The sequence below is a fragment of the Gallinula chloropus genome (genome assembly GCF_964237585.1).
Source record: "Gallinula chloropus genome assembly, chromosome: 5".
NCBI lineage: Eukaryota > Metazoa > Chordata > Aves > Gruiformes > Rallidae > Gallinula > Gallinula chloropus.
In genome coordinates, this window is record NC_140090.1 from 46,012,545 (window position 1) to 46,040,406 (window position 27,862).

General features: G+C 43.6%; 2 protein-coding genes across 2 annotated transcripts; both read left to right on the plus strand.

Annotated features, from left to right (window-relative positions):
• The first annotated feature begins 703 nt into the window (after positions 1-703).
• On the plus strand, positions 704-14,631 carry LOC311193007 (nucleolar RNA helicase 2-like). The gene is made up of 15 exons (XM_084265700.1): positions 704-825; positions 1,362-1,628; positions 2,773-2,848; positions 3,466-3,644; positions 4,931-5,048; positions 5,915-6,100; positions 6,564-6,709; positions 7,603-7,752; positions 8,957-9,118; positions 9,876-9,995; positions 10,795-10,868; positions 11,013-11,172; positions 11,449-11,583; positions 13,199-13,243; positions 14,050-14,631. Exons 1-15 carry the CDS (start codon positions 721-723, stop codon positions 14,254-14,256), a joined length of 2,130 nt encoding a protein of 709 aa, XP_084121826.1. The 5' UTR covers positions 704-720; the 3' UTR covers positions 14,257-14,631.
• A 260-nt stretch (positions 14,632-14,891) lies between these two features.
• LOC311193001 (nucleolar RNA helicase 2-like) lies at positions 14,892-27,706 on the plus strand (the record flags this gene model as incomplete). The annotated part of the gene is made up of 15 exons (XM_084265694.1): positions 14,892-15,263; positions 15,468-15,746; positions 16,898-16,973; positions 17,948-18,126; positions 18,988-19,105; positions 19,762-19,947; positions 21,116-21,261; positions 21,514-21,663; positions 22,896-23,057; positions 23,610-23,729; positions 24,202-24,275; positions 25,372-25,531; positions 26,351-26,485; positions 27,072-27,116; positions 27,452-27,706. The coding sequence occupies 15 exons, from the start codon at positions 14,892-14,894 to the stop codon at positions 27,644-27,646; spliced, it is 2,397 nt and encodes a 798-aa protein (XP_084121820.1). The 3' UTR covers positions 27,647-27,706.
• Between the last annotated feature and the right edge of the window lie 156 nt (positions 27,707-27,862).

Below are 27,862 nucleotides of genomic sequence, written 5' to 3' on the forward strand. Positions count from 1 at the left end.
CCAAAGGCTTGCGCTCCTTTTAAATCTCAAGAGTCTCTTGGTGATACCTGAGAGACTATGTTAGGCTCTTCTGCTACTGAAAGCTTGGCTCCAGTAGTTACGGAGGCAGAAGACTGAAGCTGTAGGTATCAGTTTTTGAAGCTACTGCAGATTTATTTTAGGGAAGCTGTCCTCAGGTGTGAAAAGTGGAACAAACGGCCTTTGTGCTGGCTGGGGCTGAGTGCTCCACTTCGCCTCAGTCCACAGCCAGTGTCAGTCACGCTGCTGTTGGGTTTTCCCCCCTCAGTCTTCCGCACCTCTTTGCCTTCAACGCCTCACGCTCCCGCCAGCAGCTTTTCCACTTCCTTAAAACCCCCTCCCTGAGGCTTACGCACGCAACGGGAGAACGGCACAGCGCAAGCCCCGGGTAAACGCCTGCGGGCGATCATCGAACCGCCATTTTCCCGCCGGCCCTGCCCACCCGGCCTGTCCGTCATGGCGGACGCCTCAAGGCGCGAACGCGGCAGTGGCTACGAACGGGCGCAGGGCAGGCTGGGCCTTGTAGTCCGGGGGGGAGCCCCGGGGCATGCCGGGCTTTGCAGTCCGGTGGCGAAGTGGCTGGCTACCGGGCGTTGTTGCGTAGCGAGGCCCCGCCTCGCGTTGCTGGGGCACTGGGCGGGTTCTGTTTCTGTCACACGGCGGCCGGCGGCGGCGGCGTGGAGTGGTTGCCGGCGAGCGGAGATGCCTGAGGCCAGCCGGTTTAGCGCCAGTAGCGGGGCCGAGTCGGATCCCGAGTGCCCTATGGAGAGCGAGTCAGCTGTGGAAAGCAGCCGGCGGCGGCGCAAGGTACTGGGGAGGGCTCAGGCGGGGCGCGGGAAGGAGGGGGGGTGGGGGGTGGCGGCCATCCGCTGCCGGGTCTGGCCTCCCCGCAGCGTGCCGCCTCGCTTGCGCGCCGGGGCTCGTTGTTCGGCGGGTCTGGCCTGGGGTCGCCTCCCCCGCACGCGGTGTCGTGGGCCGGGGCGGGTGTGCGCGGCGCGGCCATGGGGCGGGGACCGGGCCGGGCCATGCCGGGCGGCCACGTGCGCGACGGCGGCGGCAGGGCCTGCCGGGAAGCCGGCGCCGGGCTGCGCGGCCTGTGGCGCCGCGGCCCTGCCTGCGGTGCGGGGTCCGCTGAAGCAGGCGTCTGGCCGTCCTCGTCCCGCGGCGGGCGGGCGTGAAGAGTCCCGAAGATGAAGGCCCGGTGACTCGTAGTCCCAAAAAAGCGTCCGGGAAGCACTAGAAGGCGGCCTTTTAGTTTTAGCTGCCGTGCAACGCGTTCTCCGCCCCGCCTCGCTCGGGCCGGGTGTTTCCATTGAGCTCCGTGTTGCTCTGTGCTTTACCAGAAGGAGAAAAAAGAGAAGAAATCTAAACACCGCGACAAACCTCGGAAGAGAAAGTGTCAGACGGACGAAAGCGAGCAGTCGGAGGACGATGTCGATTCCCCGAAGCCCAAGAAGTCCAGGAGAGGGCTGAAAGAGAATGGCAACGCGAGAGAAGGCAGCCTGGAGAGCACGAGATTGTCTTCCGTAAAAGTGAAATCCAGTTCCAGCAAGGGGCAGAGTAATTCCAGCGAAACGTCAAGCGGTGATGGTGACAGCGAGCAAGAGCAGGTAAAGCGATGCGATTAACTTCCCACCGCTGCCTTGCAACAGGGTTAAATTTAGAACACGGGCTGTCTTTCCCTTTTTTTGTTTTCTCTCAGTCCGCGGAAGGGCTGCTGGAAATGCTCAGGGTTTAAAACTACCCAGACTGTCTCCCCTTCTGTTGATTGTTTGCCAGAATTTTTTTTTAATTGTGAAATTCCTGAAGTTGTAGATCAGTGCACTGGTGTTTCCTCACTTCCAACAGTCTGGTACTGTGGTAGCTGTTGGCAGATAGACAAGCTGCAGACGGTGCTTTAATATGATTCAGCATCATTTGATATGATTGTAATGATTGACTTAATAGTGTAGTAATTGTTTGCTTTTAGTTGGTGAAAAAGTTATATATTGTGTTTCTGTATCACCTTGGTGGTAGTTAATGTGACAAGAGAGTTCTTAATGTAATAGAAATTAATGTCATAACGGTTTCCTAGGTCTTTCTAAGCTTTTCTATAAAACTGTTTTACATGGACCACTTATCGTTTTTTTTTATTTTGTAATGTAAGTATTTTGTACCTAGGATTTGTTTTGGAATGGCTTTACGCCTGAGTGTTCTGTTGTTGCTACGTTTTCTTGTTCCGAGGGATGCTTCACAGAGCATCCAGGGTTTCCATGGTTTTCAGGGTTAGCATTCTTTCCTCATGCTTAGCATTTTAATTGCTGTGCTGTTAAATCCTATGTGGAAGTGACACCTTACTAAGTAGGTGTGCTGTTCTTGTGGGGATCAATTTCTGTACCTGTAATTCACTGAACTCTATTAATTGGGAAGCAGGGAACAGGCTCGATATCAAGCCTGATCCTTGCATATTGCAGCATAATCTGTTAGGCTATTGGTAATTATTTAAAATAGAGTGTTAAAGTTTTGATTTGGGTGTTTTGCATTTGCAGTGATATGTCATTAGATACGAAACAGTCTTTTAATTAGAGGTCACTTTTGTCTAACTTTGAAATATGACAATAAGTAAACCAGAAGAGGGTCTGTAGCTGCAGCATTGTTGTTAATAATTTCACCTTTGGGTATGACAACACTGCCTCTGTCATTAACCTGAATTTTCTGATGGTCGTATGGTGATATTTACGTGGCATGTTATCTGATCTATTGTTTACCAAACAGGAGATGACTGAAGAGCAGAAAGAGGGTGCTTTCTCCAATTTTTCTATTTCCAAAGGGACCATTCAGCTTCTTCAAGGTAAACTTCTTGGCATGATGTGGCTTCAGAAAAGTAACTAATCTCTGTCTCGTGTTGCACAAGCAAGCACAGATGCTATATAGAAGGCATATTGATTGCCTACTCTGAATACATCTTTGAACATAGACTCTTCTGTATTGCCTGGTTTAGCTTTTACAGTAGAAAAAAGTTAATCCTGTGCCAGAATTTTTCAATTAAAATTTATTTCAGTGTGAGTAAAGGAAAACCAGCTTTATTTAATGTCTTTGATACTGGTTAGTGTGTGGCTTAGTGTGAATTAAGGGAAGAGTAGAATTGGCTTTGGCATACCTTTGATTTGAAAGGAAGAGATTTTCATAGCTAGATTAGATAAATAAAGGCACAGTACTTAAAGGCTGTGGTTAAAGGCTAGTAACTTCGTTTGTCTCAGCTAGGACTGCGATGGTACAAAGTAGGACAAAACATGGACAGTCCCAGGACATTCTTTACAATTGACTTCTGTGATTAAATAAATCAGTCCTGACTGTCTTTAGGGTTGGTTAAAGGAAGTTCTGTTTGGGATAACTTCCTCTGAAGAGTTTGCAAGAACACTTGTAAAATGATTGTTGTATTAAGCAAGTCTGTTAAAATTGTCACAGCTCGAGGAGTGACGTACCTGTTCCCTGTGCAAGTGAAGACCTTCGACCCGGTATATTCTGGCAAAGATGTAATTGCTCAAGCACGAACTGGCACAGGGAAAACCTTCTCTTTTGCTATTCCCTTAATTGAAAAGCTTCAGGAAGAGTCACAGGAAAGAAGAAGAGGCCGTCCACCAAAGGTAACAGTTTAGAATGCTGATTTTTTGCTTTGTCTTAGGTCAGAGTGATTCAGAGTTTCAACCTGCTGGAAAAGTTCTTCAAGTTTGCGCAGGGATAAGCTAACCCACATTAAAGGTTCTTTGAAAGTTGTGTTTGTCAGGCTTTGCCTGCATCCTGTGCTATCTCATACACTCTGGTCAAGGATAAAGCTCAAAATAGCTCTATTGACTTGTTGATTCCTTTTTCTGCTTACAGGGAGACCAAAGCTACAGGTGTTCAACGTGTTCCTGTTTAATTTTGTTCAGTCACCTTACATGTTTGGGCCCAGTGTTCACTGAGTGCTTGTTTCTCTCCCAAATTAGCAACAGATTAGTGACTTTTTCAGATTGCTTGTTTATGTAAACATGTAAATAGTGGGACATTTTTAAAATAAACTTAGTTTTCCACTTGGACCACCATTAAGCTATTGAAGCTTCTGCTCTGGACGATGCAGATTCATTATGAGGTGTCTGCATTCTGCTAAGGAACACCTGTATGATTTTATCCCCATTAATAATGGGATATCTCCTATTTTGTCACCTGATTGCATCTTGTCATTCATCTCATAGATTACCTGAAACTTAATGTCAAAGCTAGTGCTAGCTGTTTTATTAGTGTCTGACTGAGAATACTGGCTCTGGGTTGGGCACAGCCTTGCAGAGGAGCAAAGGTTTTCTTTGAGGGAGTTACAAGTCTTAAAAGAATGATTTCTGGCCCCATTCTGTCATAGTACATTACTATTTCTTAGTTAAAACTCCTAGCTAGTAGCTTCTCCGTCACCTGCTGTGAACAGTGCTGAACCCCAGTTCTGCAGACGATGTATGTTTTCCCTGAGTCACAGGGAAGCTGATATATGGTTGATGGCTCTTGCTTGCACCTTCTGGAAGGGCTGTGAAGTGTTATGAAGCATGTGTGAAAACCTTCTATTATCCAGATCCTTCAGTCTTGTACTCAGACATCACATGCTACAAAAAAACATCTAGCTGATCTGTTCTGGAGTTTAATACAATTGAAGGATCTCCTATTTCATTTAAAAAGAAGTTGGTCTCTTGTAAATGAGTATGTGGGAAAGGAGATTAATCGTGTTACAAGAGCCATAAGCAGTGTGTTTCTCTAATCCTTGCTCAGATAACTTATTGAAACCAGATATATTCTTTTTAAATTCTGTAAGTGGTCAGTCCTAAACTAATGATAAGGAGGAGTTCAGTGGTTTATTGGCAGAGGCCACATTGTAAGAACGCACCTCTTGTGTCTTTCTTCTATCCAGGTGCTAGTTCTTTGTCCAACAAGAGAGCTGGCAAACCAGGTTGCCAAAGATTTCAAGGACATCACAAGAAAGCTAACAGTAGCATGTTTTTATGGAGGAACTCCATATAATGGACAAAGTAAGTGACACATCACTAACAACTGAAATGTTGATTGTCTGACAGATTTGAGACATGCAGTGGGTCCTTCCAAACACACTTTTAACTCACTAACTAGAGACTGTTCAGGGGGAACTCGGTAGCTCATAATGTATCTTCTGGCAAGAAATAACTGTAGAATTATATTCTTGGTGTTCCTTGTGTACTTGAAAGTGGAAGAGATTAGGCTGTGTGAATACATAGTATTTGGGTTTAGGTTCTTGTAAACATTCTATTTTCTTTAAAAAATGTTTAGTCTTAGAGCAGTGAGTGGGTGTAGAGGTTTTTTTTTTGTGTGACATGGGATATCTAGAAGGAGTTGTAAAGTGTAGAACTTCTGTATTGTGACAGCAAAATTTACTGTGTTGGTGGTTATAAACAAGGCCATGGGAGCAGGAATTGAGAATAAGCCCTTTTGTCATACTATATCTTGAGACCTTAGGGATGCATTTTTTTTTTCCTGCAGAACTTGAGGGAGGAGGTGCTTTCAGAAATTTGGATAGTCAAAGAGAGAAAGTTTTATTAAAGTTTCCAATTAAGGTAGACAGCTTGGAGAAGAGTGAAGTAGTTCCAAAGTATGTTAAAAGAAGCTCTTTGCCCCTTTATTTAAATTGTGGGAAGAGAGAAGGGTGATGGGATATTTTTTTTCCTTCAGGAAGAGCAGCAGAACCTCTACCTTACTAGTTTTTTTTTTCCAAGTTTTGTCCTGCTCATCATGGAAGGAGAGTGCTTACAAATGGCTTTAAAAGCCGTTGTTTAACTATTACTTAGCTACCATGTGTTTCTAATGTAGCGCGTGCTCCTTAGTTCACTGCTAGCTCCTTTTCTACTCTTTTCCTGTTTATCAGTTGATCTCATGAGAAGTGGCATTGACGTTTTGGTTGGGACACCTGGTCGAATCAAAGACCATCTTCAGAGTGGCAAACTGGACCTTACCAAGGTGAAACATGTTGTACTTGATGAAGTTGACCAGATGTTGGACATGGGATTTGCTGAGCAAGTGGAGGACATTTTACGAGTTGCATACAAGAAGGGTAAGCTCAATATTTAAACAAATGGTGGAAAACATTAGTAATAATTTAGTCTGCTAAATTCAGGTCTGTTTTTATGAAAGTTGCCAGGTGGTTTTATCTGTAGCAGTGACTGACTACTATACATTGTGTACTGCATTCGTGTACAAGTGTTGCAAAAGTGGGGACCATTCATAGGACTTTTGCAAAGCTTAAAATCCATTAACTAGGTATCTGTAAATAACTGTCTCTGACACCCATCTATAAGTTGTAATTTGACTTTTTCCAGTTAAAATTAACCTTGAAAATATTTAGACCTTCTAGAGTATTTTTTCCCCAGATGTTGATAATGCATAAATTTAAAAAGCAGAATTGCTGTCTTTATTTTACATACTGATACTTAACCTTGTATTTTTAATAACTCATATAATCAACTTCTGTAAGATGAAACATATGAAATTTGTGAAACATTGTCCTGTATTTTAAGACTCTGAAGACAATCCCCAGACTCTGCTGTTTTCTGCAACTTGCCCACACTGGGTGTACGATGTGGCTAAGAAATACATGAAGTCTAGATATGAACAAATTGACCTTATTGGGAAGAGAACTCAAAAGGCTGCTACAACAGTAGAAGTGAGTAATCTATCTGATCCAGAACGTTTTCAGACCTTTTCCCTTTTTCTTTGTGCTACAAACAGTCATCCCATCCTAAGGAACTTTATCAGACCGATGTTGAAAATTGTTTTGAGAATTATTTTCTACCAGTGAGGTACGCTACAGCTACTCAAATTGTTTCTAGGTGTAGGATGTGTCTCTTCTCCCAGCATCCAGTGATCTTAGAGATGCCTCGGGTAGAGTGAGGATTGGTTGGTTTTTAAGAGAAAAGCGATACCTGAATTTATCTGAGTTGGAAGGAAGAGGCACACGTATAGCATTATGTTGTCTCTCTTAAATCACCACACCTACCACAGTCAAATTCTGTTTTCAGACCTCCAGTGGTAGCTCACTTTTCTGGACATTTGCTTGCTATGCAGTAGATACCATAGCAAGGGATACAACACATGCATGCTAGAAGCCTGAATTGATTACCTTTGCTGTTTCAGCTGAAGTATCACTTAGGGGTTACTTGGGCACATCTTAATTGTATCAGTGGGATTGAAAGAATGTTGATCTTGTGAATGGTAACAGCTTTTAACACGCTGTATTTCTTTGTTTCATTTTATCTGGCCTAAAGCTTTAGTTGATAGAACTGTGATAAAACCTTGCACCCCTGCCTTTTTTCCTATTTCTGCAATTATTTTGCTTAACGTTAAGCAAATCATGGTGGACCCAGCAGCTTTATGTAATTTTCACGTTCCAGGAACACGAGTTAGCATCATTTGGCCATCAGGAAACCGTATGAACTCTTCAGCGTTTCTGGATTTTTAAAGTTTCAAACATATTAAAAAAGAGTCTTGGTGTGTCTTGTTTTGGTTTTTGGTTGTTTTGTGTGTGTGTGTGCTAAACACTGGCCTCCTTTTCCACAGCATTTAGCAATAGAGTGTCACTGGTCTCAGAGAGCTGCGGTTATTGGAGACGTCATTCAGGTCTACAGTGGCAGCTATGGGAGGACCATTGTTTTTTGTGAAACCAAAAAAGAGGCAAATGAACTGGCTCTGAATGCTTCAATCAAACAGGTATTTTGTCATTTGCATTAAGTAACCAAAACCTGTCAGAGATGTATTGATAACAACCCTGTGTTGATAACATAACTATGGTGAGTTAACTTAAAGAGAAGGAGTTTCAAAACTGCTTTTTCTGTGTATGCATTCATTGAGGAGGTGGGTGAAGCTGTATCTAGAATGCAGCATAGCTTTATGTTCCTGGGGAAAGGAGAGGCTTTTTCATCTGCCACAACTACGTCCAGGAGTGTTTCTGCCACACTCCTAGACAGCCTCGCTAACAGCTAAACCTGAGCATGGAGCCTTACCCTATGTTAGTGGTGGTGTTAGTGATACCAAATCTTGCATAGTTGATGCAGAACCCTGATCTTGGCAGGTAAGAGGAGGAAATCATGTATGTGTTTCTGTATTAGCATACCAATATGCTAAATATTAAATATTAATATGCTAAAACAGAGTATGTGCCTTACCAGCTGACGCTAAGGCAAAGCTGTCTGAAAGAAATGTTTTTCATTCTGTGCTGACCCCTAGCATTGTGTTAGTATTTTTACTAATCATTCTCTTTTTACATATGGAAAATGTGGTAGCCATTTACAGGCAAGCTGTAAAACATGGAATAGAGGAAAAAAAACAGAGGACATAGAGGAAAAAAACCCAAATTTTATACATTTGATCTTCACACTTGTTATTACTGTGATACAGAACTTCCAGACTGTTTGGATTTTTTTTTTTTTAATTTTTTAAGTTCCGTTTGGTGTTTTTTCGTCCCATTTTTAGGACCACTTATATTTTAATCCTTTAATTGGTAGTGGGGAAAATTAATATATTAAGGGGGATTTAAGAAGCAACGCTATTTTGGGAAAGATGTTTAAATGAATGTTAAGAAGGCCTGAGGAAATTGAGCTTGAAGCAGTTAAGCATTGCATAGATGGGTGAACAGCAAGCTAGGACATAGCTGTTTTCTTAAGTTGGAGTAATTAGAGGTGGAGAGAGGACACGCTGTGATCCTGTTTTCCTGCCTTTGTTAAGGGACTTACCCATACTGAGAAATACTGAGCAAATATTGTAAGATGCCTAACATACAAGCTCCGGTAACGCAGTATCGTGCCATATGGTATCTGTTGCATGCAAAGACGTTGTACCTGAAGCTGACCATAAAATGGAGCACTGCCTTGAGTTTTGGTACAGTCCTGTAATAATACTCTTTTTTTTTTTTCAGGATTGCCAGTCCTTGCACGGTGACATTCCTCAGAAGCAAAGAGAGATCACGCTGAAAGGTTTTAGAAACGGTACATTTAAAGTCCTGGTTGCCACCAACGTAGCTGCCCGTGGTTTAGATATCCCTGAAGTTGACCTGGTTGTACAGAGTTCACCACCAAAGGTAGAGGAGACTGTTGCATTGGGTGTCTTGTAATAACGTACAGTTTTGTTTTAAAGCAGTAGTTGCTGGTAGTGGTGGTATTCACTGTACAGAGTCTATCAGTGTTGCACTTAAGGGTGAGAGATGTCCTGATACACAGAAGTAATTGCGTAGAGGATTTTTTCAAAGTGGATTGGTCCCTGGTGCGCCAGGGCTCCATAAAACGCCGCCTTTTCAGGCTGTTCAAAATCTCTCCCTTTGAGGCTGTACATGGCAACTGCAAGCCTGGAGACAGTGGGAAGGGAAGAAAGGCTCTTTTTCTTGCAAGAACCATTCAATGTGGTTGGGCACGTATGAGGAGGGGACCCCAACAGTGAGAACATTGGCTGAGTTGATAGGCTTTAAAAGAAATGAGATCATCTGTCAGTGAATTTGCTATTAATATCTTGGTAACCATGCTCAAGCTGATACACAGAAGGGTGAGTGGGACTGTCTTAGAGGTATATGTACTCAGAACGTTTTCTGTCATTCTCTGTGGTGATGCCAAAACAAGACTTAGTTGATCCATGCTCACGTTTCTGGCTTTCATACTCTGATTTATGGAGGGTAAAGGAAAAGGTTATTTGTTTTATGTAGTGAAACATTGTTTTTAAATTTAAATCTCTGATGCAGTTATTGTTCGGGCTTAACTGTAATAGCTTCTGCTAAGTGATATGAGCGCAATGAATTGACTAAATTGCAAGACATTAGATAAATCATAAGCCTATTTATTTTGAAGGATGTGGAGTCCTATATCCATCGTTCTGGACGTACAGGTCGAGCTGGACGGACTGGGATCTGTATCTGTTTTTATCAGAGAAAGGAAGAACATCAGTTAAGATTCGTGGAACAAAAAGCGGTAAAGTACCGTTTTCTTCTCTCTGCAGGCACTTGAATGTCCTATGTCAGGGTAGCATGTAAAATGGTCAGGTTTTGTTCACTAGTTCAGTTTCAGAATACAACTTGCAAAGCATCCAGCTGAGGTGGGGTTTCCATGCAGAGTTTGGGTAGGCTGTCAGTCACTGCAGAGCCGGGATTGTGCTGCGGATCCTCGTGCCCACCCCACGCTTTTTCAGCAGATGCTGTTGGGATTGTTTACCCACAGAAAGAAGGGAAAACTAGCAAGGTTTCAGCTTAGTGCTCGCCCTGGCTTACTGTCCGATTGGTGATTTCCATGTGTGTAGCTTCACTGAAGACCTGTTAACTTCCATTTTTGCACTTCGTGCACTGTTCCACAGGATAGTTTTCTGCCAATTAACTGTCTGGTTGGGATGAGATGGTTGAGTCTCAGCAGATGAAATTTAGGCTTAAGTTTAGAAAGGCTGTGTAACTTGTACTTAAATCCAAGTAAACAAGACTAAAATGAATATTTTTAACTTTTTTTTTACCACCCCTCCCTGGAATATGCCAAAATAGTGTCTATTTACTTCAGTTTAAGGTCACTGGATCATTTAAACTGACTGGTACATAAAAGACTTTTAAGTATTGACCATTTTCCTGTAAGCTTAACCTTGCAATTTTCACTAGCAAAAAGTTGAGAGTTTAAAGGTGGAAAAAAAGAATAATTATAGACACTTATTTCATTGGCGTTCAGGACTTTAGAAATTAATTATTTATGATCTGCAACTTTCATCTGTATTTTGCTTTCCAAATTTCAGGGCATTACATTCAAGCGTGTTGGTGTTCCTACTGCAACCGATATAATAAAGGCCTCCAGCAAAGATGCCATCAGGTGTGTTGGGTGACTCAAACCCCGTTGTGTCTTCCTGTCTTTCCAGTTCAGAAGGGCTGTTTGGATTGCCCGTTGCTGTCTTGTTGAGCTCTCTGAACCGTTCTGATGGTTAAAAATTGATCTGTTTTTGCTTTCATTGCTTAGGTGCCTGGATTCTGTTCCTCAAACTGCCATTGAGTATTTTAAAGAATCTGCTCGGGTGCTAATAGAAGAAAAGGGACCAGTTATTGCTCTGGCTGCAGCTCTAGCCCATATTTCAGGCGCTACTTCCATTGAACAGCGCTCCCTGCTGAACTCGGATGTGGTAAGGGTGTATGCCTTAACATTCTGTCTCGAACCTCAAAAAAACCCAAAACTATGCACCTTTGTGTTGTTTAAATTGAGAGTTATTACTCTCCTTTGGATTTTTTTTTTTTAAATGGGAACTGTATTTAAGCTGCTGGGAGCTACTGCTTTAGTTAAAGGCAAGAATAGAAATATACCTGTTCTCCAATAACTTGAACACTTAGTTTCTCGTGTCTGATTTGCTGAAGCTTCTTCCTCTGACTGAATGTGGGATGCCCCGTTTCTTACTCTTTAGGGATTTGTTACGATGATACTACACTGCTCTGAAGAAATTAACAACATGAGCTATGCTTGGCGAAGGCTGCGAGAACTGTTGGGTGATGACGTTGACAGGAAGGTGAACAGAATGTGTTTCCTCAAGGGAAAAATGGTAAGAGGGGTTTTTGTTTGGTTTTTTTTGGTATCTCTGCTACCGAGCTCTTCTGGGTGTAAATTTTTCTCAGCAGTTGTCAGTTGATAACAACTGGTAGAAGTTGATCTTAATCAAGTTGGTCTTGATCTTTTTTATTAGGGCTTAGGCATCTCAGGGACTTAGGGCTGTGCTCCCCTGACATGCTAAGGAGGCCGTATAACGTCGTATATAGCATGGCTGTAGGGGTAGCAGAACTGGTAAAAGGTATGAATGAATGGTGCCTTAATGGCAAAACATAGAACTGGGATTCATGGGACAGTAGCTTTCTAGTACCTGTGACTGAAAGATCAGAAAGTTACTTTTTGGGTTGCACGCCTCTAGCAGTGCTGCAACAAGTGCAGCAAAGGTCACTGAGACACCCTTAGGGATTCCCCTCGCTACTCTTGTCCTATAATTTGTATGCATTTCCAGAAATATGGCTACTGTGCCCAGGAATATGTGTGGTGTTGCAGGGGACAAGGAGTGCTTGTGTCCTCCTTTTGCGAGATGTTGGGCATTACTGCTGATTTGTTCTCTCCTTGTGTTTGTTTGTTTTTTTTTCCTGGGGTGTATCTCCTGTTTTTCCACATGCCCTGATTAATAGAGCTGTACCAGGAGATGCCGTGAGCTTGATGACTTAATTCATTTGCGTGCAGCCAACACATGCCATTCTCTTATCCCTTTTTCTGCTGTTTTATCTTTCTGGTACTTTGATGCCTCCTCATTCATACCCATGTTGCATTTTTCATCACAAGCACCATATACCACGTGTTGTTCCGGACATGTAGCCTCTTTGTGTTTCCCTGGTTTTGTGTGGTTTAAGGTGCTGTGGGTCAGGAAGAACACTAGACAAACTAAAAAGACCCCAAAACTGCTGGAAGACAAATTGAGAGGACACTTCAGAGGCAGGTGTTGGATGAGCTTTGATGTAGAGATTTGTAACAGAAACATTAAGATTGGTATGAATGCGGTTTGAATTTGTACCTTTCAGAAGTACCAAAAAGAGAGAGGCATAAAAACGGGAGGTGTTGATAGCACCTTAGTTTAGCCTGTCATTAAAATCACAGAACACCAGCATGCCAGTAATGAGGGCACCCAGACTTGGTAAACTAGAAAACCTAAAATGAGGGGCAACCTCGTTATTAATGTGTCCTTCACGTGTGATATTTGATATTGTGTTAATTGGCAAGATTAATTGTTTTATTGTCCTTGCTCTTTCTTCGTATACATTAACACTTCTGATTTGAAAGACTCTCCAACATGAGTACTGCAGAAGCCAGTAGGGCTGCCACTAAGGATGGAGAGGGTTACAAGCTTATTATTAAGGAGCAAGAAAATGTGAATTGGAAGTACTGGCTATGCAGAGGAAAGAAAAATGTCTGTATCTGTGAAAAACATTAAGGAAGTGCAAATACAGGTGTTCTGAGAAGTTCTCCCAGTGTTCAGTGGTTGTGAGGTATTTTGATCTTTGAAATGTAAATCTGTTTTAGTATGTAAATTTGTAGGCTCTATTTTTATTTATTTTTTTCTTTTTTTAGTTGCAGCCAATGAAAAGGCTATGATTGTACCCATTAAAATTATTCTCTCTTTTTAGGGCGTGTGCTTTGATATTCCGGCAGCAGCCCAAAAGGACATAGAGGTGCGTTCATTGATGTTGCTGGTTACAGCTGACTATTGATAAACCTGGGTGAAGTGGGTTAGGCAGAAAACATTATGTAGTCTCTATCCTGCCTTTTCTAGTGGCAAAGGGATGGCTTTGAAGGAATCAATGAACAGGACAAGCATACCGTGTTCCTTTCCTAAATTATTCCCCTGTCTCCAAGAATCTGTAGCTTGAGACTTTTGCACTACAAAGAGCGGTGGTGTGAGCAATCACACCTTGTTACTGCTGCTGGATTAATCTTTGTAGGCAACAAATCCCATTACACTAAAAATCTACCCCCCTCCTTTTCATGCAGAATTCTCTGCACAGAAAAGTGAATTCCAGTTCTTTTCTTGTCAGAATTAGTATCCCCATTCCAAAATTCCCCAGACTTTTAATCTTTCCTTAAGATATTTCTACCTTAATGTGTGTGTATACCCCCATGCTCTGCCATTCATTCACTCCTAAACCAGCATTTGGTTTTGGATTAGAGGGGAATTGAGGTGAGGGCATGGATTTGTGATCAACAGTAATTATTGTGGTATTCTTAGTAAACAAAAGAGTTTACAATGAGGCTGTAAAGCTGTAAGGTGGGGTTTCAGTTCCCTTCTGCGGTAACTGAGGTGTACTCAATCAGCTATAGCCCTTGCACTTAAAACCTTGAAACTGCTATTGTCCCTACTTGGATCCGCTATACTGGCTCACAGTTCTTCCTTTCCAATGGAGCAAGTTTTGTAATTATGAAACACACTGTGTATGCTTTCCTAGAATTTAACTTTATGTGTCTGACTTCATTTCATTAGGCAAAATGGGAAGATTCAAAACAGTGGCGGTTGTGCGTGGCAACTAAATTACCTGAGTTAATAGAATCACAACGCGGAGGAGGAAGCGGCGGAGGAAATGGCCGAAGCTTTTCAAGCTCCAGAAATGGGCGCCGTGGGAGCTGTGGTAGAAACAGATTCAGAGGCAGAGGCCAGAGGCGAAGCTTTGACAGAGCCTTTGATCGTTAACTCCAGCAATCCAAAAGCGGAACAAACAGGACTGCAGTATTTTGTATTGCATTCACATAGGCTCTTCCTTTCTCTTTGTACCATTTGGAAAAAAATCTGTCATTCAGGGTTTTCTTTTTCTCAGTACTACTTTGGTCATAAACAAGATCCTTTTCACTTTAAAAAAACAACAACAAAAAAAAACCCATAAGAAAGAGAAAACTTAGTATTTCTTATCTCCTCAATTACTTTCAACTCTAAGACTTAAATCTTCATTGCAGCATCTGGCTGTCATTCAGAACTGTAGCGTGGGTCAGTGTATGATATACGGACCTTAACTGCTGGTCAAACCTGTACATCTTCCCCAAAAAACCCAGTAATAAATATTATTTTACAACTTGACGTCTGATGTCCGGCGGTGTTAACAGCACAAGTAGTGGGCGAGGTGTGCAGCAGCTACCCAAGCGTGGAGGGCACCGGCACCTGCACAGAGCAAGGCGGGATGCGAGGACTGAGGCATCCCGGCTTTCGAAGCGTGGCGGCGGGCGCTCGGGTCCCGCCTCACGGTGCAGGGGAAGCCAGCGGAAGAGACCGGCGCAGCCCCGCCGGCGGAAGAGGCGGGGCGGGCCGCACAGCACCGGCAGCGCAGCGGCTGCATGGGCGGCGTGTGGGGCCGTGCGGCGCGGTTCGGCTTCCCCGCGGCCCGAGCGGCGGCCCCGGTCAGCGGGCGGCTGGGCTGGCTGTCCGGCGCCGGGGCTGGCCCAGTGCTGCTGCTGCTGCCGGCGGCGCTGCCCCGCTGTCCGGCCCGCCCGCAGTTCTGTGTGCGCGCCGCGCCTCACTTCCTGCGCGCGGGGGCGGGGCGCGGCTTCTTGGGACGCCGCTGCGAGACCGGTATCGACGCCGTCGCGCATCTCTCCGGGGAGCAGCCGGTAGCTATGCCCGCCGCCGGTCCCACCGCCAGCCCTGCCGAGCCGCAGGCGCCGGCAGACGGCGAGTCCCTACGCCGCGGCCGCCGGAGGAAGACCAAGGTGGGAGCGGGAGCGAGCGGCCGCGCACCACGTGCGGCCGCGGGGGCGGCCATTTTGTGCGGCCCGGCCCGGCCGGGCCGCTGGCTGGGAGGTCCGGCGGAGCGACCCGGTGGTGCAGGCCTTTGTAACGCGTACCGGCGCGTTGTTGGAGCGGGCGGGTGAGTGCAGTCGTTCGTCCGCGTGACTCCCGCTTTCCCGCGGCAGGAGGAGGCCCAGGAGAAGAAGCTGAAGCGGCCGGCGAAGCCGAAGCGGCGCGGTAAGGCCGAGGGGGAGCAGGCCGAGCCCGAGGAGAGCGGCCTGGGCGACGGTGACCTGGAACCCCCTCAGCCCAAGAAGACAAAAAGAGTCAAGAGCACCGGCCCAGCTGGAGAGAGCGGCAGCTCCGCGCCTGCGGCGGAAGCGTTAAGTGACGGCGCGGCCTCCCTGGTAGCCCGCAGCGCTGCCGGCGACGCGGCCGCAGGGGAGGAGGACAGCGACGCAGAGGTAGTACCGCTCCGCTCTTGAAACCCTTGTCATTAGCTCCCACGTATAATGAGCAGGCTCTGTAGCGAAAGCTTGGCATGCGTGAGCTGTGGCAGCGTTTTGTAGCCCTTCCCTGTAGATTCCCGGCCCCCAGTCCCGTGTGCATGGCCTGGGCTGCGGGCATCACTCTGTGCCGCGAGGCATCGCTCCGTGCTGTGGTGGTACTTTCTCTCCTGGCACGCTCTTAGGAGTATTTTGCAAGGTGTGCTTTAAGGCACCGTCACTGTTATCCTCATTAATTCCTGCTTCTGGAGTTCTCCCTGCTCTGATTCTACCCTCATCCTCGCAGCGGCGTGCAGGAGGGCCCTGCAGCTTTCCCTGCCCTTTTGTAGGGCCTGCCTGTGCTGGTAGTTTTCTCCCTTGCATTTAAGACGGGAACGTGAGTCAAAAGAGTGCTTTTTATACGTTGGGTGCAATGATGTTAGAAGCAGAAGTTAAATCGCGAGTTTTAAGTAAGCATCCACTGGTGTGTGAAGTTAAGCTGTGTAGTATACCGAGTAGGTGTGACATAGAAGGAAATTGTTGCTTCACACAGTGAGTTGTGACACCAAATACAGTTTTTTGGGGGGTGAAAAACAGCTTTCTAATGAGTTACATGGATTGCAGTTAAGATATTTAACAAATAGCTTCCCTTTCTTGACTTGCCAAGCATAAGCTCACAATGCACTAAGAGCACACAGAAGAGGACAGTGGTTCCCTTTTGTTTGCCAGGGGACATAAAAGGTGATACAGCAGTATGTGAATTAGATGGCAGCAGCTAAGGTTGTGAAGGAGTTGTTACAGGTACTGAAAGTCTTTACCTAAGACTGATGTAAAACTCGAATCCACTTGTAGGGATTCTGTCGCACTGAGTGGTGTGGCCTGTGTCAGTCAGCATGTGTCTTGTCTGGATTCAAGTGTCCCACTTCACACTGTGTTTGTGTTTGTGAAGTATGTGTAGCACAAGGATTTTCTTTTTAAACAGGAAGGAGGTAGCGGGTGAAACTGCAGTGCTAGAAGTAAATGCATGGGGTGGGGAGGGGGTTGTGTATTCCTGTGTAGGAGATGTTATTGTCTCTTGGGAATAATAAGGTTTTGTTTTGTTTTGGTTTTTTTCTCTTTAATCCTGTTAGGAGCTGACAGAAGAAGCAAAAGAAGGCGCCTTCTCTAATTTTCCTCTTTCCCAAAACACCATCAACCTTCTCAAAGGTTAGTTAATGTGGCAAAAAAAGTTTCTGTAAATGTTTGTCCAGAACTGCACTTTGTTAGCCGTGCAAGCAGAGACAGAAGCCAAGGGTAAATTGTCTTAAATCGTCTTACCTTGATTGTGGAGTAAGAATGCGTATGTGAGCAGTCACAGTGTTCACAGGAACAGAGTTCCTGTTTCACTTCAAGCTCTGTTGCATTAGGGCGAGATTATTCTTCCATAGTGTGGTTATTCCTGCGTATGTTTTTATATAGACTGTGTCATTCTTCTCATCAGCATCTACTTAGTTCTTGTGTATCTTATTTTAATTCTAGTATCTGCTGATTCCAACATCCCTTCTTAAATAAGTGTAATGGCGTTTCCTGTATGAGGATTATTTGGCTTCTGTGAACAGATCATCTCTGATTATTCTCATACTTTTGGGCATTTTCATATCTCTTCTAGATTACTTTTACTGTGGATGTAGTTGCTGTAGAATTCCTGCTGTTCTTTGTGTTGGGAAACTGTGATTCCCAGAAAAACTGTGTTTCCCAGAAAAAAATCTAGTTGCTTTAAGTTTTCCTTGCTTGGAAATTTCTCTGGGAAGGATTGTTTCACTTCCACTGTGCAAAATCTGTCTCAAGTTTTAGAATATCTTAAAATAAACACCCTCACCTAGTCCCCTGTCCTCAAAGACAAGCTACTGCAAAATCTTCTTCTTTGCCTCCGGTTGCCTTATGCCAAGCATGGTGGAGAAGGCTCTATTTCATGGTGACTACTCAGCTGTGTGTTGAAGGGGCAATACTTTTTGATGTAGAGTAGGAAAGAAAACACACAGGTGTGTATTTCTCCTGACTTGCACCTTCTGTCGCATATGGGGTTTGACATGATGTGTCCTACATTTTCGGGCTAGTTATGTATGAGAGCTTCTAATTGTTTGTGCGGCTTGCAGTGGAATAGGCACCTGTTAATGAAGTCTCCTTGGATTATTTCACAGCTCGTGGTGTAAAATACCTGTTCCCTGTGCAAGTTAAGACTTTTCAGCCCATATACGATGGCAAAGATGTCATTGCTCAAGCTCGAACAGGGACTGGGAAAACCTTCTCTTTTGCTGTTCCACTGACTGAGAAACTTCAGAGCGTCTCGCAAGATGTGAGAAGAGGCCGCTCGCCGAAGGTAAATACTGCTTCAGGGTTAACACCAAAGCCTGAGAATATGGAAGTTTACAAAAGTGGTTTTTGTAACTGCTTTGGGGATTTCTTTATTGGTGTTTGCAATACCAAGCTCTTTCCTCAGGCCAGGAGCTACAGTGTGGCAGGTTTTGCCCCTTACAGTGATAACTTGTTTCACTTTTAGGGTTCCTTGTGACCTAATTTGGGAGACTGCTATTCTGGGGAGTTAGTGTGTGGCTTGGGGGTTGAATCCCCTGCTTTTCTCAGTGGTTGAGTTAGCTGGACTTGTCCCCATTCACGGAGTCTTTTTCTCACTACAGATTCCAGGGTGCTAGCTGAAGGCGCTTGTATTTTTATTTTCTATATGTAATGGATGCAAGTGCTGTTTACATTTCTACTTAAGCATGAGATGGAATTGTTAACTTGTGATTATGTATCATGTTTATTATTTAGACTGAAGAACTGTCATAAGCCTGCAGATTTGCTGCCTGCTTTGTCCTTCTGTTTTAAGTGATACAAGTTTTAAGATCTTAATGTCGGAAAGATTTCCAGAGAAGAATTAATGTCTTTGGTTTATTATTAAATTCTTAAAAGCAAATGGAGGGGAGTAAGGATAGGTGGTGGAGAAGGAGGTTATGTGGCTAGAGTGTTCCATGCTTTGGCTCTTTTAAGATCTTACTACTCCATCTTGTCTAGTGACTGTTCCTGTGCTGCAATGTGCAGGCTCCAGGTGCAATATTCCTGGGGTGGTGGGGAGCTGTGAGAAACAGAAACAAGTGTAGAGTAAGAATGGGATGACAGTGTGAATTAAACTCTTCTCTTAGTACCCTGTCCCAAACACAGCGTCTCATTTCACTCCCTTCAGGTGCTGGTTCTTGTCCCAACCAGGGAACTGGCCACCCAGGTAGCTAAAGACTTCAAAAATCTCACCAGGAAGCTGTCCGTGGCTTGTTTTTATGGAGGAACTCCATATAAAGAACAGCGTAAGTAAGCACTAAAGAATTACTGTGAGATTGGAGGTGGCATTCTCCAAGGGAGTAAAGTGGCTTTTCTTCCCCTCAGTTTCATGTTGGTCAGGAATCATGACCTTGCTTTTATATGAAGTGTGCAGCCTTATTGAGTTCTTTAAATCTTTATTTAAATCTTTATTTAAAAGTGGTTGTAAGTCTGCAACGTGCCCAGTCCTTGCAGTTTCTTCATTGTGTGTTTTCTGTAGGGACATGTACTGGAACTAGACAACTGTCCAAGGAAAAGAGAGAATCAAGTTATGTATGCGTGGCTTTGTCTGCCTCTTATCAGAGGTAGCTGTGAAAAAGAATTTACCTGAAAAACTAAAGTGTTTTTTCTACAATAGAGCTCTGGAGGTTCCTAATGCTAGTTTGTTGCCACTAGGAAATTGGAGTATCTTGCTGTAGCTTTGCTTGTGGTTTAGCTGGTATTCCTGACAGAGCAACTTGGGCTGCCATTGTGCTTAGGTGTTCGTTACCTGGACTGGAGGTAGTGCTTTATTCAGAGACAGCAGTGAAAGGCAGTAGCTCTTTGGTTTTGAAATTAAAGTGTTGCTTTGTACTGGTAGCTTTTTACCTTGTTGTCTCTTAGCATTCTGGCACTGTTCTTGTTTTTCTGTCTTTTCTTCCAGTTGATCTCCTTAAAAGTGGCATCGATATCCTGGTGGGAACTCCTGGACGGATCAAGGACCATATTCAGAACAGCAAGCTGGAACTTTCCAGCGTGAAGCACGTTGTTTTGGATGAAGTAGATCACATGCTAGACATGGGCTTTGCTGAACAAGTGGAAGAAATCTTAGGATTTGCTTATAAAAAAGGTAACCTCTGACATCAGGCAAGGAAGGGGTGACAAAGTGGAGAATGCAGTTATATTATGAAAAATGCTGGTGCACCCCCAACTTGAATCCTTTGCGTGACTCAGAGAAAAGGGAAAGATAGAATTGGAAAAGGTTCAAACCAAGGTGACGGATGAAGGACTGGAATGGTGTTGCTGGACGATGCCAGAAAAAGCAACAACCCCAGCTCCCTAAGCCCTGGTGTTCTTCATCCTGAGTGGTGACTGAACGTAGGGTTAGAGTTATTGCGTGGCTGTACACTCATCATCACACAGCTAGGGAACATTTGAACATTTGCTCTTTTCTGATATAACAGGCATTCAGCAGAGCCACATTATAGCAGGTACAGAGCAGAAGAGGGATATTTTAATAGTGTGAAATTCCTTGCAGCACTGTACTAAGATCACAAATTTCGAAAAGTAACTTGGCAAATTACTGGAAGTAGAAATATCGAGCATTGCTAAAAGAAAGTGTATCATTTCTGGCTCTGGGACCCACAAGAACTAGATGCTGGCAGAGTTTCTGTGTATCTTTAACTACACTGCTGTTGGTGAGAGTATATGGCCTTCATGGATCTTAGGTTTGACCCAGGACAGCCACTGTCATTTTGACTTGACTGTTAAACTCTCCCCTTTTCTGCAGAGTTGGGTTTTTATCTTGACATCCAAAAAGTACAGATAAACTCCTTAAAAAGGAAATCTGTATGGGTTTTGGAAGAGTTGTCATAATTACTCATCTTAACAAGCTTTATTTGTTACTGGAAAATAAATTGGAGGGAATAGTAGTGTTCTTTTGCAATGTGTATTTGTTTCTGTCTGATCCTGTGGATCTCTGGAAGCAGGTTAAACGTTTTCAAGACACTGTTTGTTAAACTGTTCTTACCTGGGGCAACCTGTCTTTAGAATTATTCCCCCCAGTCTGCAGAGTGTTCTTTTTTTAGTGTTCATTTTTCCTTGACACGTAGCCATACCACTCAGAGCTAGTTAGTACTGGGATATCAGGCAAGGAGGGATTGAGACGGGGTTCCTTAAGGTATGTGTGAGCACTTTTGAGTAACTCTGCTGCTTTTTTTTTTATTTTTTATTATTACATTGGTTCTCAATTTTCATAGCCTGCTGTGATGACTGCAATTGATGGCTTTTCCTTCCAGGTTCTGAGAACAACCCCCAGACACTACTGTTTTCTGCAACTTGTCCACGATGGGTATATGATGTGGCAAAAAAATACATGAAAGATGAGTATGTACAGATTGACCTGATTGGAAGGAAGACACAGAGGACTGCCACGACTGTGGAAGTGAGTAATTCAGCTGCAGAGCAGCACAGGGCCTGAGTGTGCGTGGCCGGGGTGAGATGGGTTCTGCATTGGCTTTAAAAAGGGGGGTGTGGAGTGATTTTTCACAATGGACGCAAATATTTTAAGCAAACTTTCCTTTGGGGGCAGTAGTTCGCAAGCTTTAAAAATAAATAGATGATTTTGTTGTTTTCATTTTGTCTGCACGTTGCTTATGCTTAATACAGATGCTTACCCTGTTTCTTTCCCAAACAGCACTTGGCTATACAATGTCGGTCATCTCAGAGAGCAGGAGTTCTGGGGGACATCATTCAGGTCTACAGTGGCAGCCAGGGGCGGACCATTGTCTTTTGTGAGACCAAAATGGAGGCAAATGAACTGGCTATGAATGCTTCCCTCAAACAGGTACTGGGTTCTGAATGGAGAGCAGCAATTTTGGATATATAGGGGTTGGATGCCCTGAAACAGTTAGGTGATTGCAACTGTGTGGATGGAGTTGTTTCTATGGCTGGTTTTAAGACGTAGGAAAGCTGTTTCTAAAAGTAGAGCTTTGCAATAAAAATTGCTGCGATGATGGAATTATTCATTTGGCTTTAAATTCATATAGGGCAGAATGGTTGGAAGATAGGCAGCTTGTGCTGAACAGCCAGAAGATAGTAATAATGCTAATAAACAGAAGCTAGTCTTGTGCTCATTATTCCATCTCGTGTCGGTATTCAGGAAAATTCAGCCAGTGTGGTAGAACAGATTGTGCTGTTGCCCTTGGAGGGTCATTAAACACTTTGTTCAGATCTCAGGTTGATATATGGAGCGAATTTTCTAATTTTGCTTCAGTTATCAACCATTTCTTGACAGTGTGGAAAGGTATTGAATTTTTTTTTTCAGAGAATATCCTGTTTGATACCAAATACTAGCTTACGGAAAAAGAGCAGAAGTGGGAATGCATGATTTTCTCAGGGTTGGATGTGTGTCATACACCATCCATATTAAAATCTTTCAGGAGCAATTGTTTTTCTGTTGGCCCTGCTGCTTTCACAGTAAATCCAGTGGGTTTGTTCTTATGTCAGTCCTGTGTGACGTGTTTTTCTCTTAGGCTAGTGAGTTCTGCTGTAATTTGTTACTTGTTTGAATTCTGAGCTTGTGACTCTCTTCCTCCATGTGAAATGCTTGACCTGTCTCTTGGCCCATTAAAAACGGAGGCCATTCAGGTCACCTGTAGGGTTTGGGAATGTCCTGAAAACATCCTTTCACCTTTTGTGTGTTTTGGGATGGTTTCCTGGGGAAGAGAGCAAAGATTCCTGCTGGCTCTTCACAAGCAGTGCTGAAGTTGCTTCTATTTGTTCCAGTGTCAGTGAAAGCTGAGGTGGGCCCGTGCTGGCATGGCAGGTTGCAAATTGCACAGTCTGCTGTTGGTATGCAACAAATCATAATGTTATGGTAAAACTGCTTATGTGTGCTGCTGTCCCAGAAGTGAATCGAACCACAAAACAGGATGCTTTGTATTCCTTTGGTAGCAGCTGTGTAATTCCTTTTTGTTGCTGTGCACAGTGTTTTGTGTTTTGTAATGAAATGTCTTTAGGTACTGCAGCCTGGACTCCCATATCAAATGACACCTTAATGGCTTGTTTTGCTGACAGGATGCCCAGTCCTTGCATGGTGACATTCCGCAGAAACAGAGAGAAGTTACATTAAAAGGCTTTAGGAATGGTGTGTTTGAAGTTCTGATTGCAACAAACGTAGCTGCCCGCGGTTTGGATATCCCTGAGGTTGACCTCGTTATACAGTGTTCACCACCAAAAGTAAGTCGTTAGAGGAAACTAAAATTGTAACCCACAGAACCGGTGGGTTACTCCTTTGTCTCAGTGGAGCTGTTACTCTGATTGCCTAATGAAGTGAATTTTTTGTAATTGTAGCCCTGGAGTTTTCTAGTTGAGCTTTTGTTTCAAGCTATGATGGAAGTAAAACTGATGGGTTTTGGTTACTCTGGAAAGTTGTAAAATAGCCTTTGTTACTGTGTCAGTATTTCCAAATCCCTTCTGAACGTAGTTAGGATGAGTTTCGTGACAATTCTAAAATGCCTTTTTCCTCTTTTGAAGCTCCAGTGGCACTTTTTATTTAAAAAACTTGTATCAGTAATGTTTTTTTACCTAAGGCAGCATGCCTTGGGTAGAGCAGTGTACGCAATCCCGGGTGGTTCGTGTGTAGTTCCAAGTTCAGGTGTAGGAACATAATATAACACTTCTTAGGCTTCCGAGTTAGAAGTTGGGTTGCATTTTCTCTTTCGTACAACATACAAATGTCAAGAGCTTAAATGACGTAAGGTTTTCTCACGTAACTCTGAATTTCTGAAGGATGTTGATTCCTACATCCATCGTTCTGGACGTACGGGTCGAGCTGGCCGGACGGGGATCTGCATTTGTTTATTTCAGAGAAGAGAAGAAGATCTTCTGAAACAGGTTGAGCACAAAGCGGTGAGTTCTGCCTAAGACTTGGTGAAATTCTTCAGCTGCAGGACTTTGGCACTGTTAGACCTTGTAACCATGGGCTGCATGGGTGCTGTGCAGGCCTCGTGTCCTCTAGGTCTAAAATGTGAATGTTTGGTAAACATTGCTAAGTGATTTTCTGTCAGCCCTCTCTGATAGCCCACAAGTTTCCCCATGTTGGCAGTACTCTGTTGCTGTCAGCAGGCAGGCTGTGACAGGAGTATGTGAAGGAGACCACACCTCACATTTCAATCTGCATGTAAATTGGTATAAAGTAGCTCCACATTAACAGAGATGGGAAATGAAAGCACAGCTTTGTTCTGGCTTTAGAAGTAACTTAATTAAAGTAAGGCCTGTTAATGTTCTGAACAGTAAGTGACTAGAGGTCTCAGTAGTGTGACTTGGGTAGGGTTGAGTTACTGTAGAGTGCTAAAAATATCTTCATTTTTCTTGATTTCAGGGGATTACCTTTAAGCGTGTAGGTGTTCCTTCTGCTATGGATGTGATTAAAGCTTCAAGTAACGATGCCAAAAAGTAAGTTTATTTGCCTGTTCTTAAATGTCTAGAGTTCTTGCCAGCAACAATGTTACTGATGCAAAACTTTTAAGAAAATCAAATCTCTGTGTGAGCGTGTATTTGCCTGTGTTGGAAGTAGTCTGCTTTGCATGTAGATGCTGACTAGTTTTCACAAGGTGATATCAATAAACCTCTATGTGACTGAACATAGGCCTTTACACAGAAGGTTAAGTACTCAAAGTTCTCACAATAAATTGCCTTTATATAGAAATCAGTAGCAGAACAAGGAGTTACTGTCACTAAGGGAAACTGATTTTGTCAGCTTAGATGATACAGTAGCAGCCTTTAAAGAGCAATACTTCGTATAGTGAGGAGTTACTCTGTAGCAGTGAGGGTTGTAGCCCCATCCTGTGTTTCGTTGTATTGTTTTATTCTAAAAGGTGGTGGGTTTTATTCCATTCAGATCTGTTGACATTCGCTGCCTGGTTGGTGGAAGTTGCATTGACAGAGATTATAACAATTAGCAAGGATTTTACCAGTGTAAGGGAGGTGGTGGGCATGGTATTTGGTTCACTGAGTACTGAAAAGGTGTGGTAGTTGCTGGTGTACCAGAAATAGCATTAGAGAAATAGTTGTTCTCCGTTTCCCAGCTTGTTCTCACTGCTTGTCCTGAAAACAGCTGATTTTATCAGCTTTCACTGAGAGCAAGATGTGCCTCACTCCAGCTCAGGAGTGGCATTGTAGTGGTTTGCCTCTCTTCCTTGTGAAGTAAAAGCAAGGGATTCTTGGGTTTGCTGGCAGCGTGTTCTTGTGGATTCTTGGGTGTGGCCTTAAGAATGACGAGCCTCCCCTTGATGTATTTGTCAGCGCTCTCAAACATGCCATGTTTGAACGTTCTGAACGTGTGTTTCAAGAGACTTGGCTTAATGAGCAGAGAAGGTAGAATTCATCAGGAAGAACTGAGTTAAGAGTGGTGGTGAAGCATAGGCATTATAACCAAGGGTTATAGACATAATTTGTTAACCTTGAAAGCTGCCTGAAATCTGGTGTCTTGAACATGACTGCACTTCCTATTGGTCTTTGCTGATTGATCTCTTGTGTTGTCACTGTGTAGGTTGTTGGAGGCCATTCCTCCTTCTGCAGTAGACTACTTCAGAAAATCTGCTCAAGAGCTCATAGATGAAAAAGGGGCAGTTGATGCCCTGGCTGCAGCTCTAGCTCATATTTCTGGGGCATCTTACATACAGCAGCGCTCCTTACTCAACTCAACTGCGGTAAGTAATGTTATTTATACCTGTGTTAATAAGAATGGATAAAATAATAGCTCATGTCTAGTCAGAATCTGGCATCTTCTTCTCAGGCTCTTCCCATAGGCCTGCTGAGTAGGTGTTATTCCCAGCGTCTGGTTTGTTGTCTTGTTCCTTTACTGAAATCAGCTCTTGCCAGAGAAATTCAAAATCAGTTCCTAAACTTTCTTTTCATGAGAGTTTAAAGAATTTCTCCAGAGAACTAAGTGACAGAAGACTTTGATGCTCTAAGAGAATTGAACTAATAATGACATTTTACGAGCTAATAGATAGGTTTGTGTTGTAGTTTTCCTTTCCCAGAAAGCTTTGACATACCATTAGTAATTCAAATTAGTGGCATGGGATTACCTGATACCAAAGACATTTTGACAGAAGAAAAACACAGCTCTTCCTTTTTCTGATACATTTAGGGAGAACTTGACCCAATTTGTTGTGTGGTAACACAGCTTTGGAAATGGCGTGTGACTGGACTCTGCTTCTTGTATCAGTTCAGGGGTTTTTTTACACTTTTTCTAATAGTAACTTTCTGACACAGAATAAATGTCTCTACTTCTGGCTAAAGTACAGAAATGCTGTTGGCCTTTGTATCAACTGGAAATCCCAGGTTAGAGGGATGCCTTCCACTTCCTTGAGGCTTTTATTTGCTTTGCTTTTGGCAAGCTGATTTCTTAGAAATAAATGCCACACTACAGCAACAAGTTACTGCATAGTTCATTAGTTAACGAGTTGCAGGCTGTCCGACCAAGTTCAGTTTTGTAAATGTTATTGTTTCTCTGTTTCCTGAAGGGCTTTGTGACCATGGTGTTGAAATGTTCAATAGAAATGCGTTCCATGAGCTATGCCTGGCGAGGACTGAAGGAACAGCTTGGTGAGGAGGTTGATTCCAAAGTATCTGCAATGCGCTTCCTTAAGGGGAAGATGGTAAGTTGGTCCCTCCCTTGGGGAAGGAGGGATGCGTGTGTATGTATGGGCAGTGATTGAAGCAAGAATTCTGAAGTACTAGTGTAAAAAGGTTGATACCTCTATCCCTACTCATTTCTCATAAAATGGTCATCTATCATGAGACACCCAAAAGTGCTTCTGTGTACACTATTAAAAAACACACAACGTTGAAGCTAGTTGAGTGTTAAAAAGACAGATACTTAAAGGGAGACATTGTTCCCAAATGTTAATGCAGGAATTCTATCCTAAAAAAAAAAAAGCATCAGAAATATATATATACACATACATATATACTGGCAGTGGTGGTTGTGACCTGAGTTTTCTTTGTAAACTCAACACTAACACTATACACCATCTCCTGTGCAAGTGTGTTCTTAGTGAGCTTGTGGTGCCCAATGACACCCGTCTTAGGCTTTAACTCACAAGACCCTGCTTTCCACCATTTCTGGTTTCTACACTTAGAGTGTTTGAGTGTTTGCAAGTGCTGCCTGTCCGGAGTTGTGTGTCTTCATTCTTGGATGTGTCTTTGAAAAGTAAATACTTTTTTTTTTTCTTCCTGTTACAGGGGGTGTGTTTTGATATCCCTGTTGGCGAACTGAGTAACATACAGGTATGTGTTTTAGCCAGAATTGGCTCTGGAACCTGGTGATTTGCAAGTTGTTGATTACTGTATATAGGATTGAATATAGGGTGGTTTAGGAGGATAAAGTGTGTTTTAAGGATGTTCTATGACAAGTCATTAGAAAGAGCACAGCACAGCCAAAAAATATCCCGTTGTGCCTCTTTCTTGCTTCAGTTTGCATTATATTACCTGATTTTATTAAACAAAATCTTCTGTTCTCTACTCTGGAATGCCTTTGCGTTCAAATGTTGGTTTTAATGATACAGGCTACCTCAAAGAGACCTGGAGGCCAATAAAGTCTTGTAATGTTGGTCTTGTTTTAGGAACAGTGGAGTAACACCAGGCGCTGGCAGCTGTCGGTGGCAAAGGAGTTGCCTGAGCTGGAGGAGTTCCCACAGGAGGCGGGACGAGGGTTCTCCAGGTTTGGAAACGGGAGGAAAGGTGACGGCGGCTTCAAGAGAAACAACTGGTTTAAGAATGGAAACAAGGGACATGATTCTAACAGGTCACTTGATTAACCCTCTGGTACAGATGGGGGACTGAGCTGATTTTTATCGGAAAGTAAAAAGCCTGTTAGACACTGCTCTTTGTCTTTATTCCTTGATAAAGCCACCCGTCTTTGAAGATCTCTAGAAGTCACGTTTGCTGAAACGACTGGCTTTTTGGGAAGAATTTTCTTTTTGCCCAGCAAACCAGCTGCTGCTCTTTCCCTGCCGTTAAACATCACACACATC